The sequence below is a fragment of the Lepisma saccharinum genome, chromosome 1 (genome assembly GCF_977018435.1).
Source record: "Lepisma saccharinum chromosome 1, izLepSacc3.1, whole genome shotgun sequence".
NCBI classification, from domain to species: Eukaryota; Metazoa; Arthropoda; class Insecta; order Zygentoma; family Lepismatidae; genus Lepisma; species Lepisma saccharinum.
Genome location: NC_139229.1, coordinates 96,914,933 through 96,939,434, shown reverse-complemented (window position 1 = coordinate 96,939,434; position 24,502 = coordinate 96,914,933). Strand labels below are relative to the sequence as shown.

The 24,502-nt window shown below is 42.1% G+C and overlaps 1 protein-coding gene across 1 annotated transcript; it reads right to left on the bottom strand.

The window, feature by feature from the left end:
• Positions 1 to 7,619: 7,619 nt before the first annotated feature.
• On the bottom strand, positions 7,620 to 9,191 carry LOC145984489 (uncharacterized). The gene is made up of 2 exons (XM_083118149.1): positions 8,045 to 9,191; positions 7,620 to 7,939 (listed from the first exon to the last, which is right to left on the bottom strand). The coding sequence occupies exons 1-2, from the start codon at positions 9,189 to 9,191 to the stop codon at positions 7,620 to 7,622; spliced, it is 1,467 nt and encodes a 488-aa protein (XP_082974275.1).
• Positions 9,192 to 24,502: the final 15,311 nt, after the last annotated feature.

The window sequence follows — 24,502 nt, the reverse complement described above, 5'->3', positions numbered from 1 at the left end:
CGGCTTCGGAAGAGGAAAGGGGGGGGGGGGAGGGCAGAGGCTTGCAAGAGGAAACAGAGTTAAATGCCTCTGCCGAGAGAGAGAGACTCCCAACTCCTTAATTACTTACAGAGCCCCCAAGTTTCCATAATCAGTCGACAAGACGTTTTGCGCGTTTCGCCATGTTGATTTCCCAAACCGAGATAAAGCTTTTATCGTTGGAGCGAAGACTTGCTCCCTGATTACCGCCTCCATTAAAGTCTCCTGGCGTCTCGGCGGAGGAAATTATCTTGCGAGAGAGAGCGAGAGAGAGAGAGTGAGAGCGTCTCAATTCACGACTCACTCCAATATAATTACCCCACCGACAGTGGCGCCAGATTCGTTAAACGCTAAAACCTCTTCCTCCCCCGAACCACCTTATTCACGGAATCTTCTACTCGTTTTCATCCAATCAAATCGCATCAACACCCATGTCGGGGAGATTAGATCATACACCGCCCCCTCCCAAAGCCGCTTGTCTTTTATATACAGGATGCTCATTTAACTTTGCCTGTAATTATCTCATTATGCTATTAGCAAGATCATGTGGTCTCATTACTGTTATGTACTGTGTTATTACCTGTATCAACAGTTTACGGAAGCGCATTTCTTTTTCATTGTTGGAAGTTATGCCGCAACAATTGAGAGCTACTATCTTGGGTAGGAAAAAGAAACACATTATTGAAAGAAAAATAAATTTAAAACAACTGTTATAATATAATATAATATAACTAGGGAGCGGATTTTAAGGTGCAGCACCTTTCCAAAAATATAGGTTTTTCCAACCCGATCGTTTGAGATATGTATTTTAGGAAATGAAATCAAGTAAAATGAACACATTTTGTTGCACGTTTCCGTGAGATTAGCACATTTATCACCTTTTTAGCTCCTCTTTGATGCTTCAGCACCCCTTTCCTTCACTTTCTTTCATGTTTTGTGAAAGAAAATTGGACAGAAAAATAAACGATTTTCACTCCTCTTGAGCAGCTATATAAAATCCTATAGTCTCATTTTGCAGAGCAGAACGAGAGCTATAAAATGGTATAATATAATCATTGCAGCCCCAAAGGTTCCTAAGATAATGTAGCAAAACCTATTCAACAAAATTTCAAGCAAATTTCAACAAAACCTATTCGGCAGAACCTCAGTTCTCTATGCGGTCCGCGCGAATTATATACAGAAGGCGCAGAAAAAGAGAGCATTGAATAAAGGCATTTTATCAGCACCTTCTTGAAAACATTTTCAGAAACTCTTTTCCTTTCCCGACAATAATTTTGCACCTTAAAATTCTTTCCCTAAATATAACTCCTATGCCCTATTAGCACAGCATTGCGAAAGGGGAAAATATCCAAACAAAGCAAAGCAAAACAGGATAAAAAAAAGGCCACAAATAATAAAACTAGAAGGCAACCAATGTTGCAGAAACTTCAGCAAATAATGCAAAACCGCCACGATTGCACCTGTCTTGTCCTGTCATGGGTCAAGTTGCCTTTCAATTTTGAATGTTTTATGTGCATTGTAACTCAGTAGCGAACATTTCCCTCGAAATAGGGGTAGCAGGACTACAAACACCCACGCACTCTTAGACGGGTCTGGTGCGAGGCACACCCAGCTTCCACCAAACACCAAAAGTAAATGCTAAGACCTCTAAACCTGGGTCCTCCTAACCTAACAATTCCTAATCTTCAATTCCGCTTAGGTCTAATGATGCAGAAACTCACTAAATCTCAAAATGGAAGTTTTCTCCTATCGCGTAAGATTTCTGTACCGTTCAGTATTTGTAAAGTTGCGTAGCTTTATTATTAAAGAAGTTCAGACATTGGTCGCTAGGTGTCTCTGCAGATGAAAAAAAAATAACGCGTTATGCAAAATATTAACCAATGTGGCTTCAAAAAAGGAAAACCATGACCCTTGTCAAAGATTCTATCCCAGCATTCGATTGGAGTGTCCAGGAAAAAAAAAAACAATGTTAACGACTGACTACATCCTGGGATCCAAAAATGAATGACGGCTTATCGCTTTGACAACACCGAAAAATGAAATGCAGGGACACGTTCTCAACACATTTTTCATCCATTCGATATCGCGAAATAACGCGAATTTGGCATAAAATGCGAATTGTGACGGTTCCGCGATTTTAAATATATTTCGTGCCTAAAAAAAAAAAAACTCACCGAGAAAATTTAGCATTTTTTTTTGTATTTGAGGTTCAAGAATCAAACTTAACAAATTTATGCCTGTATAATGTTAATGTTTTCAAAATATTATTCCACACAAAATCTATGGTGCGTGCTATACATGGAATAATTCCTACAGTTACATGAAATCACGTGCAAATAAAGTTTTCCCATTATTTTTAACCTTCTATCGGAACATTTAACCGAATAAAGGTGCGGGGACCTAACGGGAGATCGAGTGCATAACTACCGTCAGGGCGGGCCGTAACATCGGCATTTGCCATGCTACAAGTAATGGAAAGTAAGTTTATCAAAAATCGTTTCCAATGTACGAAACTGTCACGAACAGCCGTAGGACACTTGATCTACAAATTGAAATACTAGTTTAAAAGTGCAATGAAGGTATAATTTTAGCAATATTTTGCAGAAAGTATGCTAAAATGAAAACGCGAATTTTGGGAGAAAATAACATCGAAAAGTCAAGGTTCATAGTAGAGTGCTGCAAGGACAGGATTTCGCTCGAGGGGCAAATAGTTCGCACGGACGACGCTAGATAGCGTACGGAATTGAGAGCTTCTTCGCTCGAGCGAATAACGCTCGAACAGGCAAAGCGAGCGGTATACGTTTGAAGCCCTGTTGTACACGTATCAGGGGTGCCCACAGAGGGGTTTCTTTCGGGGGGCAAAATTTTATACCAATTCTATGTATCTTCACACAAAAATGGAGGGGATCGTATCGTTTGATTGACTTGTTAGATTTTTAATTTTGGTTATTATGTATAGTTTTTCTACCTACCTGTGGGTGATCGCGGCGATAGACCTTTAGAATCGGTTTGTATGGAAAGGGGGGGGACGTGGTATTCTCATTAATACAAGGTTAGTCGAATAGACAAACTGTGCACAATAAGGTTGACTAACAATGGCAGTGAGCCCAACGTATCTAAAGTAAACATATATTGCTTAAATATGTCTGTATTATACATTGACGCAACCACAGGGGGCCCCCAACCTTCGACGGAAGTCAATTGTATAGGGGAAAGGGGGGACAAACATTGACGGCCAAGGGTACCTGCAGGAGGGGCACAGGAGCAATTACCCCCTTCGATTTCAAATTTTATGAAAATAAATATATATATTTTGAAAAATTTTCTTGCTTGCTTCGCTCGCATTATTGCTTTTCTTGTTTTCGTCAGTTCAGAGCTGTAGGTAGGGGCGGCAGGAGTCGGCCATGGGCGCCGAATGATCTAAAAGAAAAGTTGTAAAATAAAGAATGGCATGAAATTATTTGCGCCCTATTAAATCAATATTGTTTTCAATTGCAAAAATTGGATCTAAAAATTGTCTTGCTCGCTTTGCTCGCAATCTACTTGTTTTCTGTAATGTGGTGTATTTAAATAATATGTGTTGTATATTTGTATTGAATAAGCTTTGAATACGTACACAATTTAGTGTTAGTTTGTTGGATATGTATTTTCTTATTTTATGTCATTCCATGTTGCATATGTGTAAAACATATGTTGTACGTCAAAGTTGCGCATGCATCTTCGAAATGCATTTATCATTCATTTTCTGCCATTCAAAAATACAGTTTGTGTCCTTGTTTTCCATTATGAGCTAATGTGAAATTGGCTGTGTTGATAAACTATTTCAAATAGTTTGTTCCAAACAAATGCTTTAGCACACAGACTTCAACCCCCTTTTTAAGTAATTTATGAGGATAATAACGTATTTAATACTACTACTACTACTGGTAGTAGTAGTAGTAATAATAATAATAATAATAATAATGATGATGATGATGATAATAATAAGCCATTATTAATGTTATTACTATTATTGGTACGTTTATCCTGGTACTTGCCCCGCCCCCCAGACAAAAATTCGTGGTTGCACCTCTGGTATTATATTTTTGCGCAAATTTTGTCTGACAAAAAAATGTGAGAAATTAATTCGGCATAAACGTGGGGGGGAGGTGTTCTACCTTTTGGGGGGGAGTGCGTCATGTGCCTTGGGGGGAATGGGCGTCCCTGACACGTACAACCGTAATTTATCTGTGGTAGTTGGCCCTCAAATATGGATCGTGAAGTGAAAGACGCAGCGAAATTGAAAATTTAGTGAACATAGTCATCTCCTCCAGATGAAAATGTGGTTTAGTCTCCCTTACCAATACAGTGATACGTGAAAATGAAACAGATGATCGTGGGCTGAAACTACCAAGGCGAATATTTGACATGTATGTGTCTACGATTATTGTCACATTAAAATGGGAGACTCCAAGGAGTATGGTCGGGAAAGGGGAAAAGAGGTTCTGAAAATAAATATTTTAAAAAAGGTACAAGAAAACGTGCTGATAAAATGCCTTTATTCAATGCTCTCTTTTTCTGCACCTTCTTTATATATATCGCGCGGACCGCATAGAGAACTGTGCTTCTGCCGAATAGGTTTTGTTGAAGTTTCTGTTTTCTTTCGCGGGGTTTTGCTACATTATCTTGGGAACTATTGGGGCTGCAATGATTGTATTATACAATTTTATAGCTCTTGTTCTGCTCTGCAAAATGAGACAATAGGGTTTTATGTAGCTGCTCATGAAGAGTGAAAATCGTTTCTTTTTCTCCCCAATTTTTTAACAAAACATGAAAGAAACGGAAGGAAAAGGGTGCAGAAGCATCACAGGGGGTTAAAAAGATGATAAATGTGCTAATCTCGCAAAAAGGTGCAACAAAGTGTCTTCATTTTACTTGATTTCTTGTCCTAAAATACTGGGTGAGTCTGTTAAAAGAGGCCCCGTGCAAAATGTGCTCATTGCATGTAGGCAACCCTGGTACACCGAAGAGAAGAGCGGGGTAGAGAACAGTCCAGGATATCGGTGCCAAGCAGTTTAGACAACTTGACTTAGAGGGGGATTGAAAGGAAAGTGTCCAATAGTGACCTTGAGGCAGGCAGCGTGCAGGTCAGTTGAGTGCAGTTGAGCGGCGAAGAAAGTTGTGAGTGTGGTTCCGTGGGTCAGCATGGTGTTAACGGTGCAGCAGCGTATCTTTGTTGTCGAGACGTATTCTCGCCCCGGTTCTTGGAAACAGCGTGCAGATTTGTTTACGACGAAGTTTGCGGTGAATGGAGTTCCAGCGAAGGTCCCAACCAAATCAGTAATGCAAAAACTGATTGCAAAATGGCGGGAAAACGGATCCGTGCTGAATAGGCTAAAAGTGTGTCGAAAGACTGTGTTTGCGTTCCGGACCGTAAAGGACCAAAACTGAATGTAGAACCTGTCCGGCTGTGAAGGACCAGAAATGAATGATGATCCGAACCGGTAGGATCTAAATGTAAGTGAAATTGTAGGTTACCACTTACATCTCTCTGGTATGGATTGTAAAGAAAACACAGGCACACACACTGATAACTATAACTATGTATTATAAGGTATATACACATAACACTTGATTACACTTCCCATGCACTCCTGTCTAGGGAAAACTGTTTACACGAAGTTGCAGCTGGTGTTACAACAACGCGCCACTAATGAAACGTAGCCACGTTAGGCTTACGGTATCCATAATTGTCCGCGACTGTTTCTGGCTGTGTCCCGAGTGGCTTCTCTACGCACACTGGCTAGAAGTAACTACCGCGCTAAAATGGCGGCAACTAGACACCGCGCTCAGAATGAATTAGCCAATGGGAGTGCAGGTTACTTAAGGCATTTGATATACACAAATAAACAATTGAAGCTATATGCAATATAAAACATATAAAGAAAGAATAAACGTGTTTACTTTTATAGATAAATCTCCAACATACTCCCCCCCTTTGGAATGTTCACATCCAACCTAACACTAGGGGATATATTGTCAATGTTTTAGCTCATGGAGCGTCTTCTTCCCAATGTGGTAAAGGCACAATTTTGCTTAAAATTGCTTTTGCTGCAAATCTGTTGATGTCCTTGTTGAACTCTTGTGATTGAAAGAGTTTACGTAATTCCTGCAATTCATTTTAGCACCATGGAACGTCGTAGCATTGTCGTTAAAAATACTTGCACACTTTCCTCTTCTCGCGGTGAAGCGTAATAGAGCTGCGATGAAGGCTTGTGATGTCAAGTCTGAGACAATCTCTAGATGAATTGCCCTTGTGGCAAGACAAGTGAAAACTGCAATGTAGCATTTTCTTGTGGATCTGCTTCTTGCGGCTCCGGCCTTGATGTGGTATTGCCCTGCGTAATCAACGCCTACGTGATGGAATGCCTTGCTGGGTCCCAATCTACTGGAGGGTAACTGCCCCATCAGTTGCTGGGCGGCTGAAGCCTTCAAACGATAGCATATGTTGCACTGGTGAATGATCTGCTTGACCACCTGTCGTATGCGAAGTATCCAGTATTTCTCACGAAGTGATGATATGAGAAGCTGTGGACCAGCATGCATAAGTCTCTTGTGTTCTGATGCTATCAAAATTTTCGCGAAATGATTCTTCGGATGAAGAATAATTTAATGTTTGCTTTGGAATTCCAGTTCGCTGTTTTCCAGTCTTCCTCCGACACGAATTACTTGTTCATTGTCGAGAAATGGATGAAGGTTCCTCAAAATGCTTTTGTTGTGTACTTGCTGCTTGTCAGACAAATCTTTGATTTCCTGAGAGAAGAATGCGCGTTGTGTTATCTTGATGCAGGCAAGTGTGGCGCCTTGAATTTCAAAGGTGGTAAGGTCTTCACTCCTTTTCTCTCTTGAGTTTCTGCAATTGCTGATGAACCTTTTGCAGAGTGACACTACTCTCAGTAGCTTGGATAAACTTGAATATCTAGATATGATTTCTTCTTCAGTTGTTACATGAGTGACCAATGTGGTACCTGCTACCTTACGCTGCTCTGGAATAGTGTTGTCGTCTGGACTGAATGCTAAACTCGAGGATGGCCACTGTGTCTCGTCTTCTTGGAGCCAGCCGGGTCTGTGCCACCAAAGCTGAAGTGATCTGATAGTTTTTGCATCGACTCCTCGTGAGATCAGATCTGCAGGATTGTCTTTTGACGGAATGTGCTTCCAATCAGTGACTTGTGCGAGTTCCTGTACCATAGCAACTCGGTTTGCAACAAAAGGTTTCCATTTACTGGCTGGTGACGCCAGCCAAGCTAGGACGATTTTTGAGTCGGTCCATAGGTGAATGAATGGTGTCTATGCATAGACACAGTATGGGCAATGCTTTGTGTACCAGTTTGGCTAGTAGAACTGCCGCACATAATTCCAAACGTGGAAGAGTGGTTCTCTTCACCGGAGCCACCTTGGACTTTGAACACAATAAATTCACACTTATGTGACCCTCTGAATCAATTGATCTTACGAAGAGAACACTGCCATAGTTTCTCTCTGATGCATCAGAGAAACCGTGAATTTGAACTTTACGTATGTCTCCTGGAGCCAAAACGAACCGTGGTACTTTTACTTCGTTAATACATGTGAGCTGCGAATGAAGACGACGCCTTTTTTTCTGCAAATCTATAGGATCCTACATTGTGGAGCCATAACTGCTGCAGGAATGACTTGTATGTGATCACCACTGGCGATATTAGTCCGATTGGATCGAACACTTGTGCAATTATGCTGGCAACTTGGCGCTTTGAGAAGATCTTCAACGAGCCTACATCCACTGTTGTGGCGACCTTGCTGTCCATAAGAAATTCGTCCGTGGATGGGTGCCATGAAATTCCCAATGTTTTTCTGCCTTCTGTGTCGAATTGCACTAGGTCCTGTACTGCCTTCAATTCTTCTGGAATAGATTGTAACACTGCCTTGCTATTGGAGCACCATTTACGTAGATTGAATCCTCCCTTCTGGGGTAATTCTGTGAGACTTTCACGCAGCTTTATCGCACCTTCAATGCAATGATTTCCTCCCAGAAAATCGTCAAAGTAGAAGTCATGTGTTAAGACATGAGTGGCTACTGTGAAATTTGATGATTCATCTTCTGCCAACTGTTCGAGGCATCTTGTGGCCAAGAATGAACTTGAAGTTAATCCATAAGTGACTGTGTTCAAACTGTAAACATGGATCGGTTCGTCACATGTTGCTCTCCATAAGATGCATCGAAGTGGTCTGTCTTCTAAATGCATGTTAATTTGTCTATACATTTTAGCCGTGTCTGCAGTCAGTGCGATTTTGTGTCTACGAAACCTGAGCAGGATTAAAAACAATTCTTCTTGTATCGTGGGACCAATCATCTGTATACTGTTCAACGATTCCCCCGTAGTTGTGGGCGAGCTTCCATCAAAAACCACTCTTAAACGTGTAGTTTTGCTTGATTCCTTGATCACACAGTGATGTGGAATGTAGTACCTTGTCTCCTTGTCTCTGGATATATCTTCCAATGTCCCAATTGGTTGCATGTGTTTGAGTTGTTGGTACTCGACCATGAATTCTGTGTACTCTCTTTTCAATTCCATGTTCCGATCCATTCTTCTTTCTAATTGGTTAAATCGTGAAATCGCTGTTTGCAGAGAGTCATCAAGAACAGATCTGTCCTTCTTCAAGGGTACCTTGACTGTGTATCGACCTTTTCGATCACGAGATGTAGTTTCCTGGAAATGTTTTTCACAGGCGATTTCTGCTGGCGAAGCCAACTTATCATGGAGTTCCTCCAAATCCCAAAATCTCTGTAAATGGAAATTGACTGTATCTTCTGCGCGAACAAAAAATGACTTCGAAGGTCCGTTCGTAGATGGTGCATTAGGAATCCTTCCTGCTACAATCCATCCAAATTCAGTGTTTTGCAACGCTGGATAGTTTCCTGGTCTTGAAAGTTTTTCTGGCTTGAGAATCGTGTAGAGCACATCTGCAGACAGAAGTAGGTCAATGTTGCCAGGTGTATAGAAGCTAGGATCTACTAAATGTATGTCACTCGGAATTCCCCATGTGGAAGTTTCGAGTCTCTGCGCTGGCATCGAACCTGTGATGTTTGGCAAGATGGAACAAGATATGTCCATGGTGAATCCACTTATGCTGGATTTAATCTGAGTCTCCATGGTGTGAAAGGCTTGCACTGTAGCTTCATTTATCCCTTGGATAGGTATTCGGCGTTTTATTTTTCTTGATGCGTAGCTGCTGAGAAAGGTTCTCTGTCATAATGTTACTCTGCGAGGCTCCATCCAAAAGTGCACGACATGGGAGCCACTCGCCGTATGCGTTCTTGATTTTTTTGACTGCTGAGGATAGGAGAACTTGCGAAGTTTCTCTGTTCTTGACAGAACAATATGTTGCTTTAGTCTGGGCATCATTATCCTGAAAACGAGTATCATCGCCTACTGCCGATTTACTTCTGGGTTGACTGGGCTGCTTCTGTGTTTGACGTTCTCTGCTGTTCTTACCTTCATGAAGAAGGGAATTATGTTTCTCGCTGCAATACTTGTAAGATCCTGCCTTGCATCCTTACCTAAATCCCTGGTGATCTGACTGTCCAAGACAATTGAAACACATCTGGTTTTCTCGAAGAAATTTGTACTTCTGAGCTATAGTAGCTGCTTTGAAAGAACTGCACGCAAACAGCGGATGCTTATTATTATTCATAGTATCCTTGCAATACAGGCATGAAGTAGATACAGTAGAAACATACGATCTTGAAGGAGAAGGATGCGCAGGTTTGTGACTTTGTTGTTTGGTGTTGCCACTAAACTGTGGCTTAAATGTTGATCTTTCATTGGAAATTGGTTTGAATTTCTCTAACGCCTTGGTTCTGTGCTCTAGAAATTGAAACAAACTGTCAAGAGTGGTGAATTCAGAATCATTCACTTCTAATTCGAAAGCTTTTCGTGTGGTGGCATCAAGCTGAGAAGTAAGATGTTGAACTAACAATATATCTGATAGTGAACTATCTCCTGCTAATAATTTTAAAGCTGAGATGGAGCTAATAGCTGTGTTTGTGAACGATCGCAATTCTTCTGCGTTTTCTTTCGACACTGGTTTTATATGCAAAATATCATTGACGTGTGAAGCAGCTATGAGACGCTTGTTGTCAAAACGCTCTTGGAGTTGTTTCCACGCTACACCGTAGTTGGATGCTGTAATTGGTATGCTTTCAATGATTTGCAATGCCTCACCCTTCAGTGCGACACGTAAATACTGGAATTTCTGAATATCTGAAATATCCGAATTATCTTGTATGAGCGAAGAAAATGTGTCTTTCAATGATACCCACTGGGTGTAGTTTCCACTGAAATGCGGAAGCTCTATTAATGGCAACTTTACTTGAGACTTGCACGAAGCCCTGGGTTCATTTTCCGCGCCATCTGTATTTGAATGATTTCCCTCAATTAATGTTAGCATCTGCGACTTGAGATCGAAATATGAAAGTTCGATTGTCTCTCGAACTGCCGTGTGTTCATCGTCTGTGGCTTCAAATTCAATGCAATCCTGAATTTCTTCCAGCTTGGGCCATAAAGTGTTCAGTTGCTCCAGCCGAACCTTGATCTGTTGAACGTTCGGCGCCTCTGGATCAACACTGCTAATATATGACTGCAATCTCGTTATTTACCCCCTGTAGGCGGCACGTTGCTTTAGAAAATGTGCTAAGTCTGCCATGCCTCAAGGTGGGAGGGATAAAGCAATGCGTTTTGAAAGGAAAGGAGAAAATGAGGAAGTATTGAACCAAACACTATTGTACTCACCGATCTGGCATTCACTGGACCATCTGGGCATCTGAAGTCCTGGTTAGGCTGCGACACTGCGGGTAGTCGTTGACACTGACAAGTACTGGAACAGCTGATGCACGGTTGCTATGGTGATGTCACGTCTGCACGCGTGGGCTGCTTGATGCACCTGTCCGCGATACATTTCTTCTCGCTGTAAGTTTCCCTCACGAAAACGAACGAAAAAGCCAGTCCCGTGAAGGAACAGAAAACTGCAGTCTAAAAATAACTCAGGGACACACCGGGTGAATGACGTCATGTCACTGGTCGCGGACCGAAAGTCCTCGTACAGCGCGAGGGGCGAAGGGAGCGGACTGTGAAACGTCACTGACAAGAGAACAGCGTATGCGCTGTCGGTCGGGAAAGTTCCATTTTTGCCCTTCAGCCACGTGGAAAATATCTCGCGCGCTACAACGAATGACGTAATGTTTTCAATAACTTCTAGTTACTGTCATTGAAAATAATGTTTGCACAACACATGTCACTAATATCACTGATGGTAACGAACCTCATGTTCAATGCAAAGGAGATCGCGGCCTGCGGAGGACCATAAATGTTTGCGTTCCGGACCGTAAAAGACCAAAACTGAATGTAGAACCTGTCCGCTAGTGAAGAAACAGAAATGAATGATGATCCGAACCGGTAGGATCTAAATGTAAGTGAAATTGTAGGTTACCACTTACATCTCTCTGGTATGGATTGTGTCGCTACAGGGCAAAGTTCACCGCGATCCTCTTGGAAGTTGTAAAGAAAACACAGGCACACACACTGATAACTATAACTATGTATTATAAGGTATATACACATAACACTTGATTACACTTCCCATGCACTCCTGTCTAGGGAAAACTGTTTACACGAAGTTGCAGCTGGTGTTACAACAACGCGCCACTAATGAAACGTAGCCACGTTAGGCTTACGGTATCCATAATTGTCCGCGACGGTTTCTGGCTGTGTCCCGAGTGGCTTCTCTACGCACACTGGCTGGAAGTAACTACCGCGCTAAAATGGCGGCAACTAAACACCGCGCTCAGAATGAATTAGCCAATGGGAGTGCATGTTACTTAAGCATTTGATATACACAAATAAACAATTGAAGCTATATGCAATATAAAATATATAAAGAAAGAATAAACGTGGTTACGTTTATAGATAAATCTCCAACAGACTCTCCGAACTAAGGCAAAGGTGGGCGACGCAGCGCAGCTAATGATACGCAGTCCACGAAAATCATCTCGGCGTTTGGCACAACAGTTGCAGGTGTCCCAGTCAACCGCTATGCGGATCCTGAAGCTTGCACACATTGAAAGTTACCGTGATGCATCAGGTGCGGGATGTAGGCAAGGCAGCTCGCAGCTTGCGTGCAGTTTTGTGAGTGGTTTCTGTCCAATATTGCTCCGGAGGTGCTGCAGGATGGTTACTTGTTCATTTCCGATGAAGCATGGTTCCATCTGTCAGGCTACATAAACTCCCAGAACACGCGACACTAGTCAGGTGACAATTCACACGTGTTCATGGAGGTTCCACTGCACACTCAGAAACTCTGTGTCTGGTGTGCCGTGTCGTCACGCCGCATCATCCCCGTGTTCTTCCATGATACTGTGAACTCGGCTCGTTACATCAGTAACATATTCAACGTGTTTGTTGAACAACTGACTGAGGATGATCGAAGGAACGCTTACTTTCAGCAGGATGGAGCCACGGCGCATACACCATGTGCAACGATCAGGCGCATTGAGTCAGCGTTCCCACCTAATCGCGTCATCAGCCGTGGCTACCTCGTTCTCCAGATTTATCACCCTGTAATTTCTTCTTGTGGGGAGCTCTAAAGGGACAGGTGTATAGCAACAACCCTCACACACTCGAAGAACTCCAGAACAACATTATCACAGCTATCCAGGCCATCCAGCAGGATGTCCTCGCCCGTGCTTTTCAGAACATGTGGTATCGTCTGCACACGTGCCTCGAGGTCAACGGAGGACATTTCCAGCATCTCCTCTAGGTAGGTTGTTGTCACACTGTACTGTATTTACAGAAGAGATATTTCATTAATTTACGTTTTTGTCAAGGTGTCTAAACTGCTTGGCACCGATATCCTGGACTGTTCTCTACCCCACTCTTCTCTTCGGTGTACCAGGGTTGCCTATATGCAAGGAGCACATTTTCCACGTGGCCTCTTTTAACAGACTCACCCAGTACATATCTCAAACTATCGGTATGAAAACAGCTATATTTTTGGAGAGGTGCTGCACCTTAAAATCTGCTCCCCAGTTATCACAGTCCTGAATTCCTTAGTCGAATCCAAGTTTTCTTATCCAAATCTCAAATCAGGATTCGGTGATTCGGATATGTCTGTCCGTGGTTCGGAAACCACGAACTACCCACAGCACGAGTCTGGTCAGGTTAAGTTCGGCTCAACTTTCTTAAACAGGTAACTGCGACCTGTATGTTGCTCTTCACGCATATCTCCGCCTACCGTAACCGCAAAGCAACCTATGGCTCATCCAACTAATGCTTCCATATCAATTGCTGTCTCCTCAAACATGAATCTTTCATCTCGGTTGTCAAAAGTTATTTAATTTCATCCGAAAATTTCTACTCCCCTCCCCCACCCCTTCAGAAGCGATCATTATTTCGTTCCACGCGACTTCATACTATCATCCCCTTCATAATTTTTTTTCGCTTACCTTCATGTCAAAATAAGCCTAATTGCTTTAGCATTCGACACCGGAGAGGAGGATGGGTAATTTTTTTCTTTCATGCCCCCTTTCAAGAGCTCCCTCAGCCCCTCCAGGGCCTGCGCTCCGAAATGAGAAATCCTTAATGTTCGTGAGGCAGCGAGAGAGCAAATCATGTCCTTTGCTCTCGCAGTTGTTCTATGAAAAGCGGTCAATTACAGAGGGCGTTGAGGGCGTTTTAGAACCGTTTGTAAAAAAGACCATTATGGTTCTCGTGAGTTCATCTCTAGCGTCTGATACACGCAAACCTTGGACATTAGGCAACTAGGATCGTTCATCATGCTTCTAACGAGCTCTCAGACTCCACACCCTATTCATAATTCATGCAAAGCAGGAGGGAATTAAAAGACATCAGCCCGACGCCAGCGCCTCAGGCGGCGAAACGGGGTAACTATCAAATGCAATAGCATTACTCAGTTTACCCACCCCCATCCCTCAAACTGCATGTCTAATTCCCGATTAAACGTAATTTGTGTATGCAGCACCGTGTGACTGTAGTAAATAGCTTCTGGCACTGTTTGTTGGGGCCCGTTATTTTAAGGCGACGAGCTAATTTAACAGAGCTTTGGCAAAATCGAGCAGCGTCGTCTTTTGTTTCGGGCTGCCGTTGATAGCTGCCGAGTTTCGTTCGAACAGGTTTGTTTTTGGCTCTTCTTTTGTTCGAAGGGAGGGGGGGGGGGGTGGAGTATGGGCATGTTTCTAATAAAAATTAAACGAGTTTTATATTTCCTGCCGTGTATGCATTTGCCACGGCCATTTTTCGGTAGCGGAGCGCTTTCAACGGCATATCTGCTTCCATGCGGTTATGGCATTTGATCATCAGTGTTGCCAACCATAACATAGTTTTATTACTGCCCATTTCATCCAGACAATCTTTTACGTGTCTTTCAGTTGCTTTCTCTTGAATTCCTGCATCTGTTTGTAGTTGGTAATCTAGTCTTCAGTTTACTATACTATTGAACAGTAACGCCGATTGGGTGCCATAACTGGGAGGGGTTAAGGACAGTTTACTTTATCTTTTTAGACAAGATTTAGCATAGTGCGGGGCAAAAAGTGCCTCCCCACGCCCCCCCCTAAACGCCGACACTGTTATTGAATTATCATTTGTGGAGCCCTTATGGTCTAGTTGGTAAGGCGTTTGTCTGCTACACGGGAGATCCAGGTTCAATTCCCGAGGTGGCAATGTTCTTGCTTGGTGCGGCTCTGGGGTTCACCCAGCCTCAAATAAATGGGCACATGTAGGGAACCCTGAGAAGCAAATGCGACTCGAGCGTGGTGCTGATCACATCACTTTCACAAATGGCCTAGATTGCGAGTTTTTTTCTGAAATGTGCCTCAGCTCTTTTTTTTTTTTTTTTTACCATTATTGGGTAACCTTTATATCTTTCAATGTGGCTTAACAGTAGCGGCGATTCGGAGAGGCAGTTTCCCCTCACTTTTTGCCAGTTTTATTCCCGCACTATGCTAAACCTTATCTACCAAGGTAAAGTAAACTGTCCTTGCCCCCACACCCACTTTTGAACCTAATCACCGCCACTGTGGCTTGGTATTCTTACTTTGTGACATAATGTTATGGCGGTATTTGCTGTGGGAATGAAGGGGAATTCCCCTCCATTGGTTACTCGCATCCCCTTTTATGGTTTCAAATGTTTAGTCCTCGGGGAGCGACTTTGGCAATCTTGTTAATTATTTTTTTCCCGGTTATTACTTGTTATTTCACAATACCGGTTTTCAGGATCACGTGTAGTATTTGAAATCTATAATTATATTTGAAAACTCTTAAAGCCATTAATTGCACACAGTTACACACCATCTGAGCTTTGAACATATCTCAATAATTTCTACAGGAAATTCAAAGACAGATGACTCCATAATACGTGTGATACGAAACGAAGTAGTCTAATTACTGACCAAAGTGCATTGAATTTGGTACATTTATGATTTGATATGTACAACATGAAAATTTTGTAGGGTGACTCAAATTTGATAGGGCATTCAGTGATCGTTTTCGCACTCTTGTGTGTAGTTTCAAAATATGCCATTGGAAATTCTCGCAACTGGAAATTATTCAGGTACATTTTTAATGGCATCATTGCCTATTAATTCTACATTTTATCACAAATTAAGGAAGTCGTTAATGGTGTCTGTGTAGGACAAAATGCGAGCGTGGGGAGGGATTAGAAATTATCTATCTAGTAGAAGTGAGTTCACAAATTCTTCATTACACAGGGCGAGGCTAAAGTCCAGCACCATCTTTTTAATTTGAAAACGGCTTGACGGAGGACGATGAAACTTCGGATATGGGTAATGGGGGTGGGGGCACACCAGATGGGGCCAGTATGCATCATGGCGGCCATCATGAAAGCCGCCATTTTGGAATTACCTCATTACGTCATTTAAGATGGCGTTTTATCAGAAACAAGAACTTTATTTGATGAGGATATTTTTACAGTTGAAGTTTATATTTGGCGTCCTAAGATGTGCTCTATGCGTTGCCCTTTCTGTGCCACACAAAATGCAAGACGTTTCCGCCAGCACTCATGGTCACGCAATAAAACTACAGGGTCCACAGAGTCACACGCTTGCTGGATCCGGTGCTGGAAGATGTCGGGGATCATTGATTTTGTCTTGGTAAACCATGGCTTTAACATGGCCTCAAAGGTAAAAGTCATGGGGCGTAAGGTCCGGAGAACGGGGTGGCCACTCAGTGCATTTGAATTTTGTAGAGGTGCCATTTGTTGAATGCAACACCCGGAGTATGGATCTCTGACTGCCTCCTGACACTGATGCCAAACGACGGGTATTGCGTTTCGGTCTCTTGGCCAAGGATGCCACCATGCCGTTGCTACTTCCCCGTCGGTAGCGGTTGTCGGCCGTCCATACATTCTCTGTCGTGCACGGATTCAATCTCTTTAAACTTCTGCAACACACGCAACACTGTGGTATGTGAGATGTCGTCCCTCTCTGGATGCCGCGTTGAAATCCTCTGCGACGACCTTAGCACTGCACTTCCCAGTTGTCGTCACAATTTCAATCCGTACTTGGAGGGTTAAAGCCATGTTACATTACTTGGAACGAATAAATAACAACCCATTACATTACGCCAAATGTGAACTTCAACTGTAAAAATATCCTCACCAAATAAAGTTATGGGGAAAATAACTGCATATTCTTATTTCTGAGAAAACGCACATCTTAAATGACGTGCCACATGACCCCCTTCCCATTTGAAAATCTGGAGGTAATTACAAAATGACGGCTTTTAAGATGGCCGCCATGATGCATTATGGCCCCATCTGGTGTGCCCCCATCGCCATTAACCAATCCGAAGTTTCATTGTCCTCCGTCAAGCAGTTTTCAAATTGAAAGTGTGGTGCTGTACTTTTTCCTCACCCTGTAGTAACAATAAGAAGAAAGTGTATCATTCAAGGGATAGGCGCTTCTTGCTTCTCCCAAATATTAAAATCTCAGTGATGAATTTTTATTTTAAATGGATATAAATAGAGTATATATATATATATATATATAAAAACATTAGGAAACTTTCATTTTATAATTCAGCCATTTGTTTAGTGGATATAATCACAGTGAGAATAGGTGATACCAAATAAAGGAAGTTATTTTTTCAGAGCAGCTTATTTTGTTGCATCTGCATCCACACTGTTAGTAAAAGAATATTGTTCTTTACTTTAAATTTTTAGTTTGACTTGATTTTGAGTCCATTTTATGCACAGGAAGGCTAACTGGAATCCAAACTACTATCACCCGGATTACAACACGACGACTGTTACGTACCCAATAGGATCAAGTAATGTGAATAGTTTGCCAAAGAAGAATAGAGATGGCAGCACCAGGCGTGCAAGGTTAAGAATTGGCATAATATATGTGAATAACTTTATAAATAAGAACAAAGCAAATTGGAAAGATGAAAACCAATAGAATATATTATAAGAAGACAAAGAATAAATATGAAAGAAGTAAATTAATATATATATCTTATAAATCAAATCAATGATCACATGTAAGTTAATATGAAAATTAAGGAAGTCAAAGCACTGATACAAGTTTGTGTCTTTGAACAGATATTGCATCTGTATGATTGATTTACCATTCCTATAGGGGAAATTTTGTTTACATCAGTGGCGAGCGCGTTCTGATCGACGCCCCACAGCACTTTTTGGTTGCGCAGTTTAACTGTAGCACCTACTTGGATGCGCATGTCAATCGGCTGCACCAAGTATACACTCTGTTGTACCTAGTTAGTGGTGGCGCGTTCCAATTGCAGCCCCAAGGGAGGATATTAGTATTATTCCCAAAGCTTAAAGGAAAAAGTTGGAAAAGGATAAAGGAATTCGTTAAATAGTCAAAACCTAAATTGAAATCCATAGGGAAGTTAACAAAAAAGACGAGAAGGAAGTCCCGATCCAGACTGTCCATTAAGAAGGAAGTCCAGATCCAGATCTGTCCATTGAGAAGGAAGTCCAGATCCAGACCGTCCATTAAGAAGGAAGTCCCGATCCAGACTGTCCATTGAGAAGAAAGTCCCGATCCAGACTGTCCATTGAGAAGAAAGTCCCGATCCAGACCGTTCATTAAGAAGGAAGTCCAGATCCAGATCTGTCCATTGAAAAGGAAGTCCAGATAGAAGAATATACAGATAGAGAAAATAAAATAATAAAAAGCATAGAAGAAAGTAGCTTATCATGTAAATATTCTTACTCCATGTATCCTGTGTTTAAATAATATATTCGTTTAAACGTCTCCATTGGAAGGCATCCTGTCTGGGTTCGTTGTCTACAAAGAACCCTACCCTGTAGATAAGCTAGCTGAGTTTTAAGTTTAAGGTTTATGTACCTTTGCACCAAATGAAGGTAGCACGACGTTACCACTACGCCATCGGGAGGTCAATTTTAGATTGTCGTTACACACACACACCCACACAGGTGATTCAGCAATGATGATACAAAGTTTAAGAGCGAAAAGTAAACGCTAGGAGAAGGGAAAAAGAAGTTGTGTTGAACATGGATCCGCGATACAAACCCTTTATGAGAAAATGGCGAATGGACAAATGTATTGTCATGATCCGCAATTGACATGTTTCCTGATACGTTCATCATACGCTGTTTTCCATGCACACTAACTACGTAGATATAAAATAGAACGTATAACATTTCAATATAAAAAAAGAATTTAATAGACAAATATGACATTATTATTATAAATTAATAATAATTATTGTTATTATCCTTGAGTTGTGACTTCTATTCGAGACACTAGATGAGATGTCGTATTTTTTTTTTTTTTAGATTTAGATATTAATACATTGAAATAGATATTCATTCTCATATCATCTTATGACTTTTAGCATCCACAATTTAGGAATGTCTTGAAGAAAGCTAAGGAGAGGGATTTTAGTAAGGAAATTTGTGTTCTGTGACCTTAGGTCACATAAGACGGTCTTACATAAAGAAGCTAACTTAAGGAATTTTAAAAGTTCTTATTGAATCATTCTTTTACGCTCTGCTTTTCTAGATACCTTGTTTTTTTGTATGGTTACCAATAATAATCTACTGAAATTTCTTTCCCTTATCTATCATTGTAAGTTTTCTACTACGGTCTTTCATTAAGAGTGATACTTTTTAAAATTTTTAAAAAAATTAACCACTCAACGTATCAAAGTAAATTGTGCTTTATTTTGAAGCTTAGACATTACAGTTATGGTCTGAATAAAATATCGTTCAAATGTCCACCATGGCTTTGAACAAACTGACGCACACGATGGCTCCAATTGTTAATCACTCTGTCCAACATTAGTGGCGTTATGTCTGCGATAGTCTGACGAATGTTCGCCTCCAAATGTTCCAAAGTTCTTGGCTTGTCAGCATAGACCTGGGCTTTGATGTAGCTCCAAAGAAAAAAATCCATGGGTGTTAAATCACACGACCGTGGCGGCCAATTCACACATCCACGTCTTGAGATGATCCGGTCGCCAAACTTCTCCCTCAGCAAATCGAGTATAGCGTCAACTGTGTGGCACGTAGCGCCATCCTGCTGGAACCACATGTTTTCAATATCTATGGTCTCAAGTTCTGGCCACAGAAATTCGCGTAACATGGATCTGTAAAGGTTGGCATTGACGGTAACTGTTCTTCTGTCATCATCTTGAAAGAAATAAGGTCCAATGACGCCGCCACGCCATAAACCGCACCACACAGTGAGTTTTTCGGAATGCAATGGCACCTCATGGACCACTTGTGGGTTTTTCTCGCTCCAATAACGACAATTTTGCGTATTGACGAATCCACTAAGACAATAATGCGCCTCGTATGAGAAGATGATTTTTCCACTGAAATCAGGATCAGCTCTCAACTGCTGTACGACCCAATCAGCGAACTCACGACGCAATCTGTGATCGTTTGGCTTCAACTCTTGAGTCAATACAACTTTGTATGGATGCAGGCCCAAATCCTTTCGCAAGATTCGCCAGGTTGATGTCTCGGATAGCCGCAACAGTTGAGATCGTCTTGAAACTGACACATTCGGCTCTTCCTCAATACTGGCCGCTACTGTTGCGATATTGTCCTCACTTCGTGCTTGACGTTGTCTTCTTGGTGGCTTCTGGTCGTGTAGAGTGAAATCCCGCTCAAACTTGGCAACAGTGCGGCGTATATCCTGAATAGAGAAGAGATGATGGCGACCCAATTCTCTGGTGAACAAACGATGAGCACCCACAACTGAGCTGCCACTTTGGTAAAAATTTTTAATGATTTCTAAATGTTCATGAAGCGTGGGTCGCTGCATGATGAAACTGCAAATTGTGCTGCATATTTTCACACCTGGAAGCACACAAAAAATATATTAGAAACTGGAAATTACAATTTTAAAAAGTATCACTCTTAATGAAAAACCCTTACAATATTTTTATTTTCTAAATTTATGCCGCTTTTCTTCCACTTTTGGCTAATCGTAACGAAGATGAATAGTGATTAAATGAAACTGATGAAGAATACTCAAAAGAGCAGATCATGTCCACGGCTAGACTCGAACCAGGAACCTTCGATGGCGATCTTGTGAATCACAAAACGTGATCGGCAATCGAGAAGGCTCTTTTCACCCCTAAAATCAAATAAACGATATCTGTTTCATGGGAGAAGAGAAGAGTGTGGGTCCACTGACAGATGCGACAAGCCTGTCTCAACTATGTTTATATTGAATTTTTGCAACGCATTTCCACGATTTTGCGTAAAACCAGCAGCTTTGGGCGCAATTTTGAACCTTCCGTATCAATTCCTGGGAGAGTAATTTGGGAAAAACCAGACGATACCTCATTTTGCTTTTTTAATTCGCCATGGGAGACGGTACGGGTTCCTCTGCTGTCATGTGACTTCCTGAGGCATTGACGTAATTCCACCCGTGAACGCGTCCGCGGCACAGGTTGATGGGTTTTTGTTTCTCCTACATTTAAATTATATGACGAGTTTTCCCGGGCCGAAAGCGGGGCATCTACTTAATTGAAATGTCAATATTTAGGCTGTATTATCGCTGCGAGCTCACGTGTGTTAGTATATCTATGCAATTTTAACAAGCGGCGCAAACAATGAATGAGCAATGGGCAAAACAATCAATTATCCATCCGCAAAATCACGAGCCAACATTGACATGAGAACAGAGCTCGAGGTCATGTTAGCAGCAGTGTGTGCGTGTGAGAGGTATTTTGTGGAAATCCATGTTGTGCGTGTGCGTGCGTTGAAATTCCGCTAAAGCATCGCTGAAAAAAGTGTAATGTTTTGTTTTGAGATAACGTGCTTATGGATGAAAAGTAATCACTGTTAAAATCGTCTTTCATTTATTTATTGGACTCCGTATAGCCTAAGGCTTTCTTTACATACAACTAGTTATCTGTTTCATTGGATGGAGATTTTGTGGTGTTTGCTGAGCTTTTCATGCGCGTGCACTAGATTCTATAATAGGATGCGTCACTCGTGTCTAAGTTCCGGAAGTCACTAGCGCCGCCAAGCGGATGGTTGAAGTACGTCGAATAGCCATGGGAACATATCCCACACACAAACACATGGGAAATGCGTATATAATCTCCATTAATATATGTTCTAATGGTATTTCGCATAAATTATAGCAGGGGGTTTAGAAATTAGTGAAGAATTTGCTTTGTGTTTTCAGGATCTCTAACTAAAGTGATGTCATATCATCAACCAATGATCGTTCACTACTATTGACCGACGTCATCCACACGAACCCGCTTTACGCTGTGATTGGTTCATGATTTGTAAGAAGGCAACGCCATTAATTCTAATTTAGACAATAACGAACGATATGGAATATTTACGAATACAGAGCGTCCATAAATTAGTGTACATATTTCGATTTTGCCAGTGTGTAAAGAGAGAAATGTAACAAACACCGGTTGCTACCAAACTAAAAAGGTATTTTGTGTGGTAGCACATGAGAATGTTGTTGAGACTGTCTTTTCGTGGTCTCCGGACAGGACACATGGAATTTCTTTTGTGAAGCTACGTCACTGACAAGAGTCCTTGTCCAACCTTGCCTCAAGATTTAATGCAGCTATTGCCGGAGCATTTGATGCTGTTACTGGAGTTTGTTTGTTTGAGTTTGTTTAAAGTCCACTTTATGCACAGAGAGCCATATCTGAACTGGTGGACATACAATTGAAAGTGGGATCCGAATCAATATTTACCTTCACCAGGTATGCAAACCGGGATTCCTTGATTACGAAGCAACTATCATACCTCTATGGCATCCGGAAAGTACTGCTATTACAGGTGACATGCTTATCGAGTATAGGAAGACATGGACTATCGACTAGACACGTATCTGTCGCCTGACGAGTGATGGGCATGAGTTTTGTAAGGTAGGCTTACATAACGTGGAGAGATCGTCTTAGGTTTGGAACAGAAACAACTCCCGTACCACATCATGAGGCAGGGAAGTAAATATTAAAAAAAAGTGTAAAGTGTTCCCCTGTGCATAGCACCACGCCATGAAGGCGTATAGGGGGTGTGGGGGTAACGCCCCACACTTTCTTGATCTGGTCGTGAGTGGGTGTGATGTGATCAGCATCACACCCCTGACCGCCTTTACCCCCCAGGGTTTCCCCCAGGTACCCATGTTATTCGACGCTGGGTGGGTGCCGGGGCCGCTTTCACCGTTAGAAAAGTTCCCGGATTTGAACCGGCCGGGGATCGAACCCGGGACCTTGAGCATGGTAGTCAGACGCGTTACCGACTGAGCCACCGCGTTATATATATTATTTATGGGTATAATCTTCTGTGGGCACGCTGTATTGGAGGCGTAATGTTAAGGTCGCCGTTGATTTTCATTATTTTAATGGCAGTTTATATATATTTCTTGAGAGCACATTAGCAGGTTCCCAGACATCCTCTGTGCGAACTTACAAAACGCCACATTGTTGCAGAAATCTCGATTGTTGATCGGTAGATTACATCGGGTTCATCAGCAACGTTCTAATCACCTCCACAGGCCGGGGAAGGAGATCAGCACATCATCCTCTCTATTCCACTCAGTTCAATTTCACCTCCCCCCCCCAAAAAAAAAGCTCTGGAGTTGCTATTGATTGCTTTTCTCATTTCGCTAGCTGCTTCCAGACCTCCAACCCAACTTCTTCAAAGTTACCTCGGCTCGTCACTCAACCCATTCTGGTTGTCATCGCAGTTGGAACTCACCCCAAGCTCTTTGTCCGTTCATGATGAAAAACAGAACTTTCCCGAAGTTCAAAACACATCAAGGAGAATAGAGATCCCGAAAGCACGGCAATGGACCTCCTCCTGCAGGGAGAAATAAAGTTGCCCGTTTATAGGTCCGTTCTCTATCGTCGGACATGTTTAGACATGATTTCCATCATCATTCTGCCAGTTGAACGCGCCAATGAGGAGAACCTTCGCTCTTCAAATCCGCGGAAAATGTGAGTCAAGTTAGTCTTTCGGCCATCTTGCACAGCTTACACATTTTATTTCATAAGGGCTGGGAAGGGGGGGGGGGGGGTCACGTGACCGCTCACACAAGCAAAACAAAACAACATACAATCTTAACCTAGATTGGTTGATTTGGTGTTTTAAGTCCACTTTATGCACAGTAAGGCTAATCGGGACTGGACCTACAGTTTAAAGTGGGATCCGAACCACTTGTACCTCCACCGGGTATCGAACCCGGGACCCCTTGATTACAAGGCGACGACGCAACCACTGCGCCATCGGGGAGGCCACTCTTAACCTAGAGCATTGTTTATTGCACGTTTCTACCTATTCCCCCTTTCGGGTTTGGATTCGTCCAGTCGAGCTAGGCACGTCTTCCATGTCCAACAGTACACACACCCACACACACAGAGAGAGAGAGATAGAGAGAGAGAGAGAGAGAGAGAGAGAGAGAGAGATAGAGAGAGATATGGGCGAAGTAATGCTAAAAGAGCGAACCAGTCTCACTCTAAAATTCGAGAATGGCTGGAAAGGGACATTCTTACGCCACCCCAAGTTCAGGCGAGCAAATTCATAACTAGCTAGGCTAGTATTTGTCATCAACAACTCTTATAAGATACATAATTGCTTCTATGTAATGCGCAGTCCCACTTTGTGCAGGTATGAATCTAGCAATATGAAAGTGAGGTGTAACCTCTAACCTCACCTTAAAATTAACCTTACTAGCTCCTCACCTTTCGAGAAAAAAGAATATCCAATTAAAATTTAATCCTCCCTGAGGAGACTAAGTTCTGCACCTGAATAATACTTAATTGTTATTGACACTATCAAGAGGGATTTTTCACAGGGTGAATGGTTAGGAAAGGATCCACAAGGGTTTGAAACTTGTCAGCACTCCTATCACAATTCTCTGTCCAGTTCATGTCGGAACATGAAGTCTGAGGTA